Source organism: Taurulus bubalis (assembly GCF_910589615.1).
Source record: "Taurulus bubalis genome assembly, chromosome: 18".
NCBI classification, from domain to species: Eukaryota; Metazoa; Chordata; class Actinopteri; order Perciformes; family Cottidae; genus Taurulus; species Taurulus bubalis.
Window position 1 is genome coordinate 888165 of NC_136606.1, and position 16589 is coordinate 904753.

General features: G+C 46.4%; 1 protein-coding gene across 1 annotated transcript in view; it reads right to left on the minus strand.

The window, feature by feature from the left end:
• inhbaa (inhibin subunit beta Aa) overlaps positions 1-13390 on the minus strand; it is a gene marked incomplete at both ends in the record, with an annotated part of 15014 nt that extends 1624 nt beyond the window's left edge. The window contains 2 exons of the mRNA XM_079234144.1: positions 10313-10763; positions 13316-13390. Coding sequence (XP_079090270.1) covers positions 10313-10763; positions 13316-13390 — 526 coding nt within the window. The remainder of the gene's footprint in view (positions 1-10312; positions 10764-13315) is intronic.
• Between the last annotated feature and the right edge of the window lie 3199 nt (positions 13391-16589).

The window sequence follows — 16589 nt, forward strand, 5'->3', positions numbered from 1 at the left end:
TCTCTCTCTCTCTCCCGTAGGCGTCCCTACAGGGGGTGGAGTCTGGATGATGCCTTCATGGACCTGGTGAACGTGTGAATGGGCGGCTGGTCTTTGGTGTGGAGGCGTCGCTCTTCATGAGTCCATTAACGCCGTTTAACCCACAATTATCTCACTTACATCATCACCACTTCAGCAAGGAATGTTCATTCATTGTTTCTCAGAATAGTGTTTGAGAAGAAGAAGAAGAAGAAGAAGAAGAAGAAGAAGAAGAAGAAGAAGAAGAAGAAGAAGAAGAAGAAGAAGAAGTTTGAATGTGTTAGCGTGATGCTAATAATGCTGCTGGAGGACAACACACCCGCCTCAGAAGTCACGTTCACAAACATCTCTACGTTTCCTTTTGACGGATCACCAATGAGTTAGAAACCAGTCAGCGGAAGAAACAACGTTGAAAAAGATTTAAATCCAAAACCTGGATGTAAAACAACAAAGTATTTCTCTTGCTTAAATCTTATCGTATTTTTTTGTTTTGTTTCAATGTCCAACGTTAACCACATGTCTGAAAGGGTTTCAACGTGTTTGTAACTGTTTCAAAGTGTTTGTAATTGTTTTAAACTGTTTGTAACTGTTTTAAACTGTTTTACAGTGTTTTAAACTGTTTGTAATTGTTTTAAACTGTTTGTAACTGTTTTAAACTGTTTGTAACTGTTTCAAAGTGTTTGTAATTGTTTTAAACTGTTTGTAATTGTTTCAAAGTGTTTTACAGTGTTTTAAACTGTTTGTAACTGTTTTAAACTGTTTGTAATTGTTTTAAACTGTTTGTAACTGTTTCAAAGTGTTTGTAATTGTTTTAAACTGTTTGTAATTGTTTCAAAGTGTTTTACAGTGTTTTAAACTGTTTGTAACTGTTTTAAACTGTTTTAAACACAGCCTGAAGAGCAGAAACAGATCTGCTTCTACTCGTCTGACACTGAGGTTAATTGTCGCAGCGGCTCATAAACATCATCGCTGTGATTGATGGTTATTACGGTGAACCTGCAGGGAACCATGACAGTGAACGCATCGCCCAGAGGAAGTGTTTCCTGGAAGACCTCTGAGAGTCTGGAGCCAGAGAAGGGAAACGAGCACAGCTCTCACGGCGATGGCCATCAGGCGTGAAGACGTGACCTCACACCTGCATTAGCTTCTCATGTTCGCTTCAGTAAAGGTTCAGGTGAGGTCACATGGTCGTCCACCAGGACCGGCTCCTTACTGACACCAGGAGGTCTGGTCCTCGCCAGGAAGCGGCTCACTTTGGATGTGTTTCAACACGAGAAGGTGAGAACCAGGAGAACTAGGGGAACCAGCAGAACCCAGGAGAACCGGGAGACCCAGCGGCTCGTTGGCTCCGTTCCCTCACAGCTGGTCCCGATCAGGCTCTATGAGGGGCGTTCTGTCTGCCGGGTCACGCAGAGAAAGACTTCTTTTAGCCGTTAAACTCTTCAGAACCCGAGTTAGCACCACAACAACAACAACAACAAGGCCATGAGATCAAAAGCAAGTTCAAACCATCAAAGGTCCGGTTTGGACCGTGACTAACAACCTGTTGAGGATCACACATCTCTTCAATGAACCCAACGTAGATCCTCCTGGTTCACTGGGGACCCTCAGACCCACCTGTACCCATCACACACCCAGTTCACATGACCAAGGCCCCCAGCAGCTGTTGAGGTTCAGTTTGGGCCGTCATAATCAAATGTTTATCAAAGACCCAGTCTAGACCACCAAAACCAAGTCTAGACCACCAACACCTAGTCTAGACCACCAAAACCTAGTCAAGACCACCAACACTTAGTCTAGACCACCAACACCTAGTCTAGACCACCAACACTTAGTCTAGACCACCAACACCTAGTATAGACCACCAATACCCAGTCTAGACCACCAACACCCACCAACACCTAGTCTAGACCACCAACACCTAGTCTAGACCACAAACATCTAATATAGACCACCAACACCTAGTATAGACCACCAACACCTAGTCTTGACCACCAACACCCAATCTAGACCAACAACACCTAGTATAGACCACCAACACCTAGTCTAGACCACCAAAACCACCAACACCTAGTCTAGAATACAAACACCTAGTCTAGACCACCAACACCTAGTCTAGACCACCAACACTTAGTCTAGACCAACAACAACACCACCAACACCTAGTCTAGAATACAAACACCTAGTCTAGACCACCAACACCTGGTCTAGATCACCAACACCTGGTCTAGCTCACCAACACCTAGTCTAGACCACCAACACCTAGTCTTGACCACCAACACCTAGTCTAGACCACCAACACCACCAACACCTAGTCTAGAATACAAACACCTAGTCTAGACCACCAACACCTAGTCTAGACCACCAACACTTAGTCTAGACCAACAACACCACCAACACTTAGTCTAGACCACCAACACTTAGTCTAGACCAACAACACCTAGTCTAGACCACCAACACCTAGTCTAGACCAACAACATCACCAACACCTAGTCTAGACCACCAACACCTGGTCTAGATCACCAACACCTGGTCTAGATCACTAACACCTAGTCTAGATCACCAACACCTGGTCTAGATCACTAACACCTAGTCTAGACCACCAACACCTAGACTAGATCACCAACACCTAGTCTAGATCACTAACACCTAGTCTAGACCACCAACACCTAGACTAGATCACCAACACCTAGTCTAGACCACCAACACCTAGTCTAGACCACCAACACCACCAACACTTAGTCTAGAATACAAACACCTAGTCTAGACCACCAACACCTAGTCTAGACCAACACCACCACCAACACCTAGTCTAGACCACCAACACCTAGTCTAGACCACCAAAACCCAACAAAACTAAATCCCAGTCCACCTGGAAACCAGTTCAGTCAATCCAAACCCAGTTTAGAGCTTTAAGCCCAACTTGGACAACTGAGCATCTTAAATCCTCAGCATGTGGGGCTCAATGTGAGCTCTAAACTGATCATCATCATCATCATCATCATCATCATCATCATCATCATCATCATCATCATCATCATCATCATCATCATCAAGCCTCCACACATTTCCCAACTCTCCCATCAGCCCCAGCGGCGTATTATGACTCTGATGTGATTTATCAGACGAAGCTAAACAAGAAATGCTGCCAACGAGGAACAAGAACGGTATGTGAACACACACACACACACACACACACACACACACACACACACACACACACACACACACACACACACAGAACCTGAACCTGAACGCATCGCGGTGGGCTTCGCCATTCATAGGAGGCGGAGCTTGAATTAGAATTCCGCTGCTAATTCTGGATGTGGCTGTTGACATCGGTGAGTGAACACACCCTGCAGGGTGTTTACACACACACACACACACACACACACACACACACACACACACACACACACACACACACACTGTGTTCTCTATTGTCCATCGTAATCCCTCTTCAATGGATGAGCTGCGTTCAACAGGCTGAGCAAACTCTGTGTGTGTGTGTGTGTGTGTGTGTGTGTGTGTGTGTGTGTGTGTGTGTGTGTGTGTGTGTGTGTGTGTGTATACGTGTCCTTCAGCTGTTTGTGTAAATGTGTGTCTTTGTTTGTGTGTCTTTGTTTGTGTGTCTTGCCGGAGTGTGTTTGTCTGGTTCCGTGTCTGTTCAAAGACGTGGAAACAGAATCAGAAACGGCAGCTTCACAGCAGAGAGGAAGGTGAGGAAGAAGAGAAGTCAGAGAGGGAGGAAGCTGCACGTCTGACAGGTGTGACGGATCGGCGAGGACTTCCTGTTTACGTTGGAGGCTCTCTCTCCATGTCTCTTCGTCTACACTCTAAAAGCAGTCCGTAGACGTGGTTCCTTCATCTTCATCCTCATCATCATCATCATCCTCATCATCATCATCATCCTCATCATCATCATCATCATCATCATCATCATCATCATCGTCATCATCGCCACACTGTCCTTTAATATCTGAATCAAATACCCCGCACGCGGATTCATCCGCCGCTGAAAAAGTCCTCAGAAGAAACAGTTTTTAAGAGAAAGATCTTTAACACAATGGATGTTTTTTACAGTGTACTCTGATTCTGTAGGAGCGCCGCCCTTAATGCTGTCTCCTCAGTTTACATTAGGAGGGACCCCTACACACACACACACACACACACACACACACACACACACACACACACACACACACACACACACACACACACACACACACACACACACACACACACACACACACACACAAGCTTCTGTTTAAAGACCAAACACATGAAGAATAACAAATAATTCAACAGGTTTCAAGTGAACTTTGGTGAATTTAAAAGTTAATTTTCATCTAGGGGTCCACAGAGAGACCTGTCCTGGGTGTGTGTGCCCTCGGTCAGGACTGTCAGGCTCAGCCTGCGTGGGACAGAAAGTCGACGCCCTGCTCGGCCTGATTGGCACCACATGTGAGTCAGCGGGGCTGTGTTAGTAAACACACACACACACACACACACACACACACACACACACACACACACACACACACACCAGACGTGAAACTAAATCTGTGCAACACTGTCAAACCGGCGGTAAATAAAAGTGGTGAAGAGACACGCCTGATGCCAAACTCACTGATCATCATCAGGAAAGGAGGAGGAGAAGAAGAAGGAGAAGAAGGAGAAGAAGAAGAAGAAGAAGAAGAAGAAGAAGAAGAAGAAGAAGAAGAAGAAGAAGAAGAAGAAGAAGAAGAAGAAGAAGAAGAAGAAGAAGAAGATCAATGACCTGATCACAGACCAGAACTTTGCCGTCACTGATCCGTCTCTCTCTGACCTCATAGGTTCTAATGAGCAGGAACACTGAGGGACTACTTCCAGCGGCAGGTGAATCCACATGGTGTTGCTCTGTGAACTGTTCCTATGACTCTGCAGGTTATTGGTGTTCACCGTCTGTTCTCATCCTCATCGTCTGTTCTCACCGCCTGTTCTCACCGTCTGTTCTCATTGTCTGTTCTCACCGTCTGTTCTCATCGTCTGTTCTCATCCTCATCGTCTGTTCTCACCGTCTGTTCTCACCGTCTGTTCTCACCGTCTGTTCTCACCGTCTGTTCTCATCCTCATCGTCTGTTCTCACCGCCTGTTCTCACCGTCTGTTCTCACCGCCTGTTCTCATCCTCATCGTCTGTTCTCACCGCCTGTTCTCACCGTCTGTTCTCACCATCTGTTCTCATCGTCTGTTCTCATCCTCATCGTCTGTTCTCACCGTCTGTTCTCATCGTCTGTTCTCATCGTCTGTTCTCACCGTCTGTTCTCATCCTCATCGTCTGTTCTCACCGTCTGTTCTCATCGTCTGTTCTCATCGTCTGTTCTCACCGTCTGTTCTCATCCTCATTGTCTGTTCTCACCGTCTGTTCTCATCGTCTGTTCTCACCGTCTGTTCTCATTGTCTGTTCTCACCGTCTGTTCTCACCGTCTGTTCTCACCGTCTGTTCTCATTGTCTGTTCTCATCGTCTGTTCTCATCCTCATCGTCTGTTCTCAACGTCTGTTCTCACCGTCTGTTCTCACCGTCTGTTCTCATCCTCATCGTCTGTTCTCACCGCCTGTTCTCACCGTCTGTTCTCACCGCCTGTTCTCACCGTCTGTTCTCACCATCTGTTCTCATCGTCTGTTCTCATCCTCATCGTCTGTTCTCACCGTCTGTTCTCATCGTCTGTTCTCATCGTCTGTTCTCACCGTCTGTTCTCATCCTCATCGTCTGTTCTCACCGCCTGTTCTCACCGTCTGTTCTCATCCTCACCATCTGTTCTCACCGTCTGTTCTCACCGTCTGTTCTCACGTCTGTTCTCACCGTCTGTTCTCATCCTCACCGTCTGTTCTCATCGTCTGTTCTCATCGTCTGTTCTCACCGTCTGTTCTCACCGTCTGTTCTCACCGTCTTTTCTCACCGTCTGTTCTCATTGTCTGTTCTCATCGTCTGTTCTCATCGTCTGTTCTCATCCTCACCGTCTGTTCTCACCGTCTGTTCTCACCGGCTGTTCTCACCGGCTGTTCTCACCGGCTGTTCTCACCGTCTGTTCTCACCGCCTGTTCTCATTGTCTGTTCTCATCGTCTGTTCTCATCGTCTGTTCTCATTGTCTGTTCTCACCGCCTGTTCTCATCCTCATCGTCTGTTCTCACCGTCTGTTCTCACCGTCTGTTCTCATCCTCATCGTCTGTTCTCATCGTCTGTTCTCACCGTCTGTTCTCCCCGTCTGTTCTCACCGTCTGTTCTCATCGTCTGTTCTCACCGTCTGTTCTCACCGCCTGTTCTCACCGTCTGTTCTCATCGTCTGTTCTCATCCTCATCGTCTGTTCTCACCGTCTGTTCTCACCGCCTGTTCTCACCGTCTGTTCTCATCGTCTGTTCTCATCCTCATCGTCTGTTCTCATCCTCATCGTCTGTTCTCATTGTCTGTTCTCATCGTCTGTTCTCATTGTCTGTTCTCATCGTCTGTTCTCATTGTCTGTTCTCATCGTCTGTTCTCACCGCCTCTTCTCATTGTCTGTTCTCACCGTCTGTTCTCATTGTCTGTTCTCATCGTCTGTTCTCATCGTCTGTTCTCATCGTCTGTTCTCACCGCCTCTTCTCATTGTCTGTTCTCATCGTCTGTTCTCATCGTCTGTTCTCATCGTCTGTTCTCATCCTCATCGTCTGTTCTCATCGTCTCTTCTCATTGTCTGTTCTCATCGTCTGTTCTCATTGTCTGTTCTCATTGTCTGTTCTCATCGTCTGTTCTCACCGCCTGTTCTCACCGCCTGTTCTCACCGTCTGTTCTCATCGTCTGTTCTCACCGTCTGTTCTCATCCTCATCGTCTGTTCTCACCGTCTGTTCTCATCGTCTGTTCTCACCGTCTGTTCTCACCGTCTGTTCTCATCCTCATCGTCTGTTCTCATCCTCATCGTCTGTTCTCATCCTCATCGTCTGTTCTCATCCTCATCGTCTGTTCTCATCGTCTGTTCTCATCGTCTGTTCTCACCGTCTGTTCTCACCGTCTGTTCTCATCCTCATCGTCTGTTCTCACCGCCTGTTCTCATCGTCTGTTCTCACCGCCTGTTCTCATCGCCTGTTCTCACCGCCTGTTCTCATCGTCTGTTCTCATTGTCTGTTCTCACCGCCTGTTCTCATTGTCTGTTCTCACCGCCTGTTCTCACCGTCTGTTCTCATCCTCATCGTCTGTTCTCACCGTCTGTTCTCACCGCCTGTTCTCACCGCCTGTTCTCACCGTCTGTTCTCATCGTCTGTTCTCATTTTCTGTTCTCATCGTCTCTTCTCATTGTCTGTTCTCACCGTCTGTTCTCATTGTCTGTTCTCACCATCTGTTCTCACCGCCTGTTCTCATTGTCTGTTCTCACCGTCTGTTCTCACCGCCTGTTCTCATTGTCTGTTCTCATCGCCTGTTATCATTGTCTGTTCTCATCGTCTGTTCTCACCGCCTGTTCTCATCGTCTGTTCTCACCGCCTGTTCTCATTGTCTGTTCTCACCATCTGTTCTCACCGCCTGTTCTCATTGTCTGTTCTCACCGTCTGTTCTCATCGCCTGTTATCATTGTCTGTTCTCATCGTCTGTTCTCACCGCCTGTTCTCATCGTCTGTTCTCACCGCCTGTTCTCATTGTCTGTTCTCACCGCCTGTTCTCACCGCCTGTTCTCACCGCCTGTTCTCACCGTCTGTTCTCATTGTCTGTTCTCATTTTCTGTTCTCATCGTCTCTTCTCATTGTCTGTTCTCATCATCTGTTCTCATTGTCTGTTCTCACCGTCTGTTCTCATTGTCTGTTCTCATCGTCTGTTCTCATTGTCTGTTCTCACCGTCTGTTCTCACCGCCTGTTCTCATCGTCTGTTCTCATTGTCTGTTCTCATTGTCTGTTCTCATTGTCTGTTCTCATTTTCTGTTCTCATCGTCTCTTCTCATTGTCTGTTCTCACCGTCTGTTCTCATTGTCTGTTCTCATTGTCTGTTCTCATTTTCTGTTCTCATCGTCTCTTCTCATTGTCTGTTCTCACCGTCTGTTCTCATTGTCTGTTCTCATTGTCTGTTCTCACCGTCTGTTCTCACCGTCTGTTCTCACCTCCTGTTCTAATCGTCTGTTCTCACCGTCTGTTCTCACCGTCTGTTCTCACCGCCTGTTCTCACCGCCTGTTCTCACCGTCTGTTCTCACCGTCTGTTCTCACCGCCTGTTCTTACCGCCTGTTCTCATCGCCTGTTCTCATCGTCTGTTCTCATTGTCTGTTCTCATTGTCTGTTCTCATTGTCTGTTCTCATCGTCTGTTCTCACCGTCTGTTCTCATTGTCTGTTCTTACCGTCTGTTCTCATCGTCTGTTCTCATTGTCCGTTCTCATTGTCTGTTCTCATCGTCTGTTCTCATTGTCTGTTCTCACCGCCTGTTCTCACCGTCTGTTCTCATTGTCTGTTCTCACCGCCTGTTCTCATTGTCTGTTCTCACCGCCTGTTCTCATTGTCTGTTCTCATCGTCTGTTCTCACCGTCTGTTCTCATTGTCTGTTCTCACCGTCTGTTCTCATTGTCTGTTCTTACCGTCTGTTCTCATCGTCTGTTCTCATTGTCCGTTCTCATTGTCTGTTCTCATTGTCTGTTCTCATTGTCTGTTCTCACCGTCTGTTCTCATTGTCTGTTCTTACCGTCTGTTCTCATCGTCTGTTCTAATCGTCTGAGAACATAAACAAAAGTCTTGAAGTCGGTAAAGAACTGAAGACGTTTCCTGCTGGCTTCTATCGTGACCCAGAACAAGACGAGAGGACGAAGAACAGGCCGAGCGTCCCGCCTCTCCTCCCGACCTGCCGCTGTCCGACGGGTTGCCGGTTCGAACCCCCAGACGGACCGGGCCACCAGAATAGAACCAACAATGGGCGGTTTATCCGCCTGCCAGAGGGAGATGAAAGCGGGTCGAGGAATGTCGCTAACGATGTGTTCAATTACGTCCAATTAGCCTGATTGTCCTCATGAGCAGACGGGCAGGAAGCGACACGGAGGGAGCGGCACAGATGGGTATTGTGTCAGAGCGGCCGAACGGAGGTCGACACTTCGTCTCCGCCAAGAGCCCCCGGCCCCGCCCCCCGCTCGCCGCCGCCCGACATAATTACCGAGGTCCCTGAATGCATCGGTTCCTCCTAACAAAGCACAGGACCGGCTGGGTGCAAAGGATTCTCACGGCGGGCCGAAGCAAGAGTTTAAAATAGCTTCACGTCTACGGGGGTCATCTCTCCTTACCCTAGGAGGGTTCTGCGAGGGTTCTGAGGGTTCTAAGAGAGGGTTCTGATAGGGTGCTAGGGGATTCTAAGAGGGTTCTAAGACAGATTTAAGAGATTTCTAAGAGGGTGCTAAGAGAGTTCTATGAGGGTTCTGCGAGAGTGGTAAGAGAGTTCTAATAGGGTTCCAAGAGAGTTCTAAGAGGGTGCTTAGAGGGTTCAAAGAAGGTTCTAATAAGGTTCTAAGAGGGTTCTAAGAGAGTTCTAAGAGGGTTCTAAGAAGGATATAAGAGGGTTCTAAGAGGGTTCTAAGAGAGTTCTAAGAGGGTTCTAAGAGAGTTCTAAGAGGGTTCTAAGAGAGTTATAAGAAGGTTCTAAGGGTTCTAAGTGAATTCTAAGAAAGTGCTAAGAGGGTTCTAAGAAGGTTCTAACGACGTTCCTGTGGGTTCCTGAAGGGGTTCTCTTCAGGAAGCGGTCTCTAAAGATCAGCCCACAGCTCTGACTGACAGGAGATCACAACCAATCAATGACAGTTCCATCAGGATTATTGACATGATCAGAAGATGAAGATGAAGATGCCAGTCTGATGACTAAAACATGACTGAATGCTGGTGACCTCTCAGTGACCTCACACACACACACACACACACACACACACACATATAGACACACACATATACACACACACACACACACACACACACATAGACTCTTAATTTAAGTAGATAATGAGGTATTCTTTAAAACCAGCAAGCAGGAAGCGATTACAGAGTTTGTGTGTGTGTGTGTGTGTGTGTGTGTGTGTGTGTGTGTGTGTGTGTGCGTGTGTGTGTGTATCTGACGGGTTTGGCTCAGTGAGTACGCAGGTGGAATTAAGCAGCTTGACACACACACACACACACACACACACACACACACACACACAGATTATTTGACACCACGAACACATAAAACTGATCTGGATTTTCCAACGTTTGTTCACACACATTAGTGCAAGTACACACACACACACACACACACACACACACACACAAACACACACACACTCACCAGCCTCGGCGAAGGTGATGATCTCTGTGGTCTCCTGCGCGTCTCCCATCCGCGCCGCCGCTCCTCCTCCTCCTCCTCCTCTTCGTCCTCCTCCTCTTCCTCGCGCCTCCTCCTCCCCGCCCTCGATCATGACGCTCCCGTCCTCGGCCACGCGCCCCACGTGGAGCTTGCGCAGCGCGTTGAGCAGCGCGGCGCGCGGCACGGGCCGCGTGACGTTGGGCCGGTTCTGGAGGTGCAGCATGTTGAGGATGTGCCTCTTCACGGCCGCCACCACCTCCTGCTGGGCCGCCTCTTCCTCCTCCTCCTCCGCCTCCGGCTCGGCCCTCCTCATCCGGGCCAGGGCGCAGGACGGGCAGAGGGAAGAGGAGGCGGCGGCGTCCGGACCCGCGGCCAGAGAGAGTGGCAGAGGCGGCTGCAGCCCGGACAGCGGGTCCGAGGACGAGCTGCAGGTCTGGACCAGGACCAGGACCGGGACCAGGACCGGGACCAGGACCGGGACCAGGAGAGTCCAGCTGAGCAGAGCCAGGACCGACATGCTGACGGGAGGCTCCTGAAGGACTCGGGGATGCTGAGGAGTCTGAAGAAGATAATTCAGTCCCGGATGGTCAAAGCGATCCACCTCTTCTCCTTCGTCTTCCTCCTCTCTTCGTCTCCCTCCCCTCTTCGTCTCCCTCCCCTCTTCGTCTTCCTCCCCTTTTCGTCTCCCTCCCCTCCTTCGTCTTCCTCCTCTCTTTGTCTCTTCTTCAGAAGTTTGAAGCTGCAAAGTCCACCTGTGAAAACGAAGGGAAAGAAGCGACGGCGAGAGAGAAAATGAGTAATCCTGGTCTCTTCAGCCGGGGACAGATGGCTGGAGTGTGGAGGCGTCACAGAAAGAAAGGAAGAAAGAAGAAAGAAAGAAAAGAAGAAGAAGAAAGTCTCCTCCGATGTGATGAATGGATGAAGGCAGAGAGAGGATCCTGGTTCCGGGGAGAAGTCTGTGCAGAGTGTTCTCTAAGTTATCCAGACGAAGGGAGTTCCTCTCTCTCTCTCTCTCTCTCTCTCTGAGTGGTGAATGCTTCCCTCGTTCACCAGTTGAATGGTTTTAGCGGAGTGGGCTGGACTCTCTCTCTCTCACTCTCTTCTTTCCTTCCCTTCCTCTTGCTTCTCTCTCCTCTCTTTCGCCCCGGCAGCCTCCTACCATAATTATACCTCCTCCCTCCTCCCTCCCTCCCTCCTCCTCTAGTCTCCTCCCCTCTCGCTGTGTGACTCATAGCTCTTTCAACTTCTACCTTCACCCTCCCCTCTGTTATTGGAGCAGAGCTGGGATTCCTTCCTCCTCTCTCTCTTCCTTCCTTCATCTCTCCTGTCCCCCCCCCCATGAATGAGTGGACTCTCCTGTCTATCAGTCTGAGGGTCTGGATCTGTTTAGTCTGGAGTCTGTGGAGCTCTAGTCAACATGACATCACGGCTCATGACTCGTCTCGTCTTGTCGAGGCCAAGCTTCCTTTTTTATTTTCTTCCTCTGTTTTCATGACCGGTCTTTTATTTCTGCGGTGAAAATATTATACACTCAAGAATTTTTGATGTTCCATGTCCGAGCTGTACGGGAGAGAAACCTTCCAGGTTTTGATCCGGATGTAAAAAGACCTTCAGAATCCATTGATCTGAAGTACAAACTAGAAGTCCAGCCAGGATGTGTTAAAGCTGCATTCTCTCTATGACCTCCAGGGGGTGACTTCTCTGGTTGTATAGAAGTCTATGCTTCATGTGTTAAAGCTGCATTCTCTCTATGACCTCCAGGGGGTGACTCCTCTGGTTGTATAGAAGTCTATACTTCATGTGTTAAAGCTGCATTCTCTCTCCTGACCACCAGGGGGTGACTCCTCTGGTTGTATAGAAGTCTATGCTTCATGTGTTAAAGCTGCATTCTCTCTATGACCTCCAGGGGGTGACTTCTCTGGTTGTATAGAAGTCTATGCTTCATGTGTTAAAGCTGCATTCTCTCTATGACCTCCAGGGGGTGACTCCTCTGGTTGTATAGAAGTCTATGCTTCATGTGTTAAAGCTGCATTCTCTCTCCTGACCACCAGGGGGTGACTCCTCTGGTTGTATAGAAGTCTATGCTTCATGTGTTAAAGCTGCATTCTCTCTCCTGACCACCAGGGGGTGACTCCTCTGGTTGTATAGAAGTCTATATAAATGACTCTACTTCTCTTGATGTATTCCCTCAGTAAACATTGTAAACATGAGTTTATGTCTCAGTCTCTAGTTTCAAGTCTTCTTCAATACAGCATGATGTTCATTTAGTAAATTATGGTAATTTAGAGTCAAACAGACCATAAAGCAGGGGATGCTTTAGGGCGGGGCTACAAGGTGATTGACAAGTCGACACCACGCAGTTGTTCCTGTTTTCATTTTACTATTTTAACCCTTCAGTGTGTTTTCACTTCATCAAAGTTCAACGTAACGTGTTGGTCCTCAACATGGCCGTCAGCGCTCAGGTGCACTTAGCTCCGCCCTCTTGTGTCACTTCAGGTTGAAAAAAACAAAAGATGGTGAGAAACAAAAAAACAAAGAAAAGCAACAAAAGACATCTGGACCACCACCTCCCGGGTCGTGTGAGGAGGTCTTTGTTCTGGTCACAGTCACCCCGTCATCATCCTGCAAGCTTCTCTGGAAACGCGTGACCATCCCACTAAACTTCCCATCAGCCCACTGTTTCCTCCAGCTGGTCATCGTGGTGTGTGTTCATTGGGAAATGACTCTTGGCTGTCTTCACTTGATTTAACTCGTCTGTGTTTTTAACACAAAGGGGATTAAGGTAATCTCCTGGATTACAGAAGGGCTCTCATTTGTAAAGGGGTCGAAATCTAAAAGATTCAGAGCTTCCAAACGTGGTCTGTGTTACCGCCCACAAAGGCTCTGAGGGGTTCCACATGGCTCCCTTACGAGGTTCTCATGGGTTCTCACAGGATCCTGAGGGGTTCCACATGGCTCCCTTACGAGGTTCTCATGGGTTCTCACAGGATCCTGAGGGGTTCCACATGGCTTCTTTTTGAGGTTCTCATGGGTTCTCAAAGGCTCCGAGGGGTTCCACATGGCTCCTTTACGAGGTTCTCATGGGTTCTCAAAGGATCTTGAGGGGTTCTTACAGGCCAAATCGAAAGGGTTTCATGCATTTAGAAAGGACAAGGTTATAAAGGTGTTCTAGAGGAGGTCCAATGGACGTGAAGGGATTCAATAAGATTCAATAGGATTCAATAGAATTCAATAGGAGTCAATGGGATTCAATAGGATTCAATAATATTCAATAGGATTCAATAGGATTCAATAATATTCAATAGGATTCAATAGGATTCAATAATATCCAATAGGATTCAATAGGATTCAATAATATTCAATAGGATTCAATAGGATTCAATAATATTTAATAGGATTCAATAATATTCAATAGGATTCAATAGGATTCAATAATATTCAATAGGATTCAATAATATTCAATAGGATTCAATAGGATTCAATGGGATTCAATGGGATCCAATAATATTCAATAGGATTCAATAGAATTCAATAATATTCAATAGGATTCAATGGGGTTCAATAAGATTCAATGGGATTCTACAAGGCAGCGCTAAAGAGATGCTGAAAGGGTTCAGACAGAACTTTGAAGGGGTTCTGGGGTTCTTGCAGAGGACTTTGACGGGTTCTCTGGAGGTGTTTCCGAAGAGATTTTAAAGGTTTTAAGGGGCTTGTAAAGGGGACCAAGAGGCTCTGCTCAGGACTTTAAGACAATCTAATGGGTTCCATATGTTCTGAGGGAGCAGAAGTGGTTCTATGAGAAATTCAATGGGCTCCAAGAAAGATTGTTAATGTCTGGATGCAGTTCTGCGGGGTTTCAGAGGAACCTGTACGGCACAGAATGCGAGGAACCAATGGGTCCAAGACGGGTTCTGGGAGCTTTACTGAGGGATACAAAGGATTTTAAAGGGATTCAATGTGTTTTAAGGTCTTTTTAACTGTATTTTTTAAAGAACACCATGAATTCCCAGTTCCTCGTGTCGCTGCCGGTTCTCATGACGTCACATCAGCCAGCAGGACCGAGTCACGTCTGACTGGAGAGGCCACGCCTCCTGCTTCCATCAGACGGCTGGGATTCTCCCTCTGCAATGACGTCAGCCTAGAGGGTGAGTGTGTGTATGTGTGTGTGTGTGTGTGTGTGTGTGTGTGTGTGTGTGTGTGTGTGTGTGTGTCTTCCTTAAATAACTCTCCACCTGTGAGTCATGAACAGATGATCTTTGTGTTTAAAGTCGCCTCCGGGGCTGAAAATCACAAATGAGAAACATTCAGAACGTCTGGAAAAGTAGAAGAAAGGTTCAAATGTTCAGTTGACTTTGTTTCCAGCTTCAGGGAGAAGTTTGGCTACAAATGCAGCAGAAGGCTCCCGTCTGATGGAATAAAGATTTAGGAGAGCCAGAGTCTGAAGAAACATCATTAGTGTCTAAATCAAACACATCTCAACCTGGTTCTGCTTCAATAAAGGTGTAATAAAGGTGTAGTTGAGGTGTAGTTAAGGTGTGATGAAGGTGTAATAAAGGTATAGCTAAGGTGTAATAAAGGTGTAGTTAAGGTGGGATGAACATGTAGTTATGGTGTAATGAAGGTGTAACTAAGGTGTAGTTAAGGTGTAATAAAGGTGCAGTTAAGGTGGGATAAACGTGTAGTTAAGGTGTAATAAAGGTGTAGTTAAGGCGGGATAAACGTGTAGTTAAGGTGCAATGAAGGTGCAACTAAGGTGTAGTTAAGGTGTAATGAAGGTGTAATAAAGGTGTAGTTAAGGTGTAATAAAGGTGCAGTTAAGGTGGGATAAGTGTAGTTAAGGTGTAATGAAGGTGCATTTAAGGTGTAATAAAGGTGTAGTTAAGGTGTAATTAAGGTGTAGTTAAGGTGGGATAAGTGTAGTTAAGGTGTAATGAAGGTGCAGTTAAGGTGTAATGAAGGTGTAACTAAGGTGTAGTTAAGGTGTGATGAAGGTGTGAGGCTGTAGACAGGTAAACACAGCTGATTCACACTGAACTGCTCCATCTAGTGGATGCAGGTGGTGATGACCATGTGTGACCTCATAGAACCTCCTCTTCCTCTTCCTCCATCGGAGTCTTTTGCTTCCTTTGTTGTGGGACGTCTGTCTGTCTGAGAAATAAATTATAAGTAAATAATTAAAATAATTATAATAATAATTAGATGTGTTGATAATTAACCATCAACTGATAATAACTATGAATTATGGACAGTATATATGGACATATAAACAGTTATGATCAGCTGATACTGATTTTGGTCTCTCGGACATTAAAGTGAAAACATCTCCTTCTTACAACTGGATGTACCTAACTAGTAGTTTAGTTAAACCTAACTAGTCGTTTAGTTAAACCTTTAAACCTAACTAGTAGTTTAGTTAAACCTAACTAGTCGCTTAATTAAACCTAACTAGTAGTTTAGTTAAACCTAACTAGTCGTTTAATTAAACCTAACTAGTAGTTTAGTTAAACCTAACTAGTCGTTTAGTTAAACAGAACTAGTAGTTTAATTAAACCTAACTAGTCGTTTAATTAAACCTAACTAGTAGTTTAGTTAAACCTAACTAGTCGTTTAGTTAAACAGAACTAGTAGTTTAGTTAAACAGAACTAGTAGTTTAATTAAACCTAACTAGTAGTTTAGTTAAACCTTTAAACCTAACTAGTAGTTTAGTTAAACATAACTGATTAGTTTCCTGTAAAGATGGAAGTTTATTTTGAAAAGACTGTGTTCTTGAAAAAATAATTTAAGGTTTTTAAAACGATTTTAAGGTTAATAGAATATCCACTTTCATTTTGGATGCAGAAAATGGAAGGAAACTAAAATCACAAAAAGTCTCTAACACACACACACACACACACACACACACACACACACACACACACACACACACACACACACACAGAAGAGCTCCATTTTCCCACGCGCCCGTCTTCCAGCTTCGTGTGTGTTTTAATGTATCCGGACATTTTCCAGACTCAGACCGATGACATCTCAAAGGATCTGAGGTGATTCAGGGCAGCTTCCAACACACACACACACATACACACACACACACACACACACACTCTCACACACACACACACACACACACACACACACACACACACACACACACACACACACACACACACACCTCTGCATGTCGAACTAACTGTGAATACACTCCTGCAGCATCGTCAGAGTCAAGTGTGCGCGAATGCACGTGTGCAGAGTCTCTCTCTC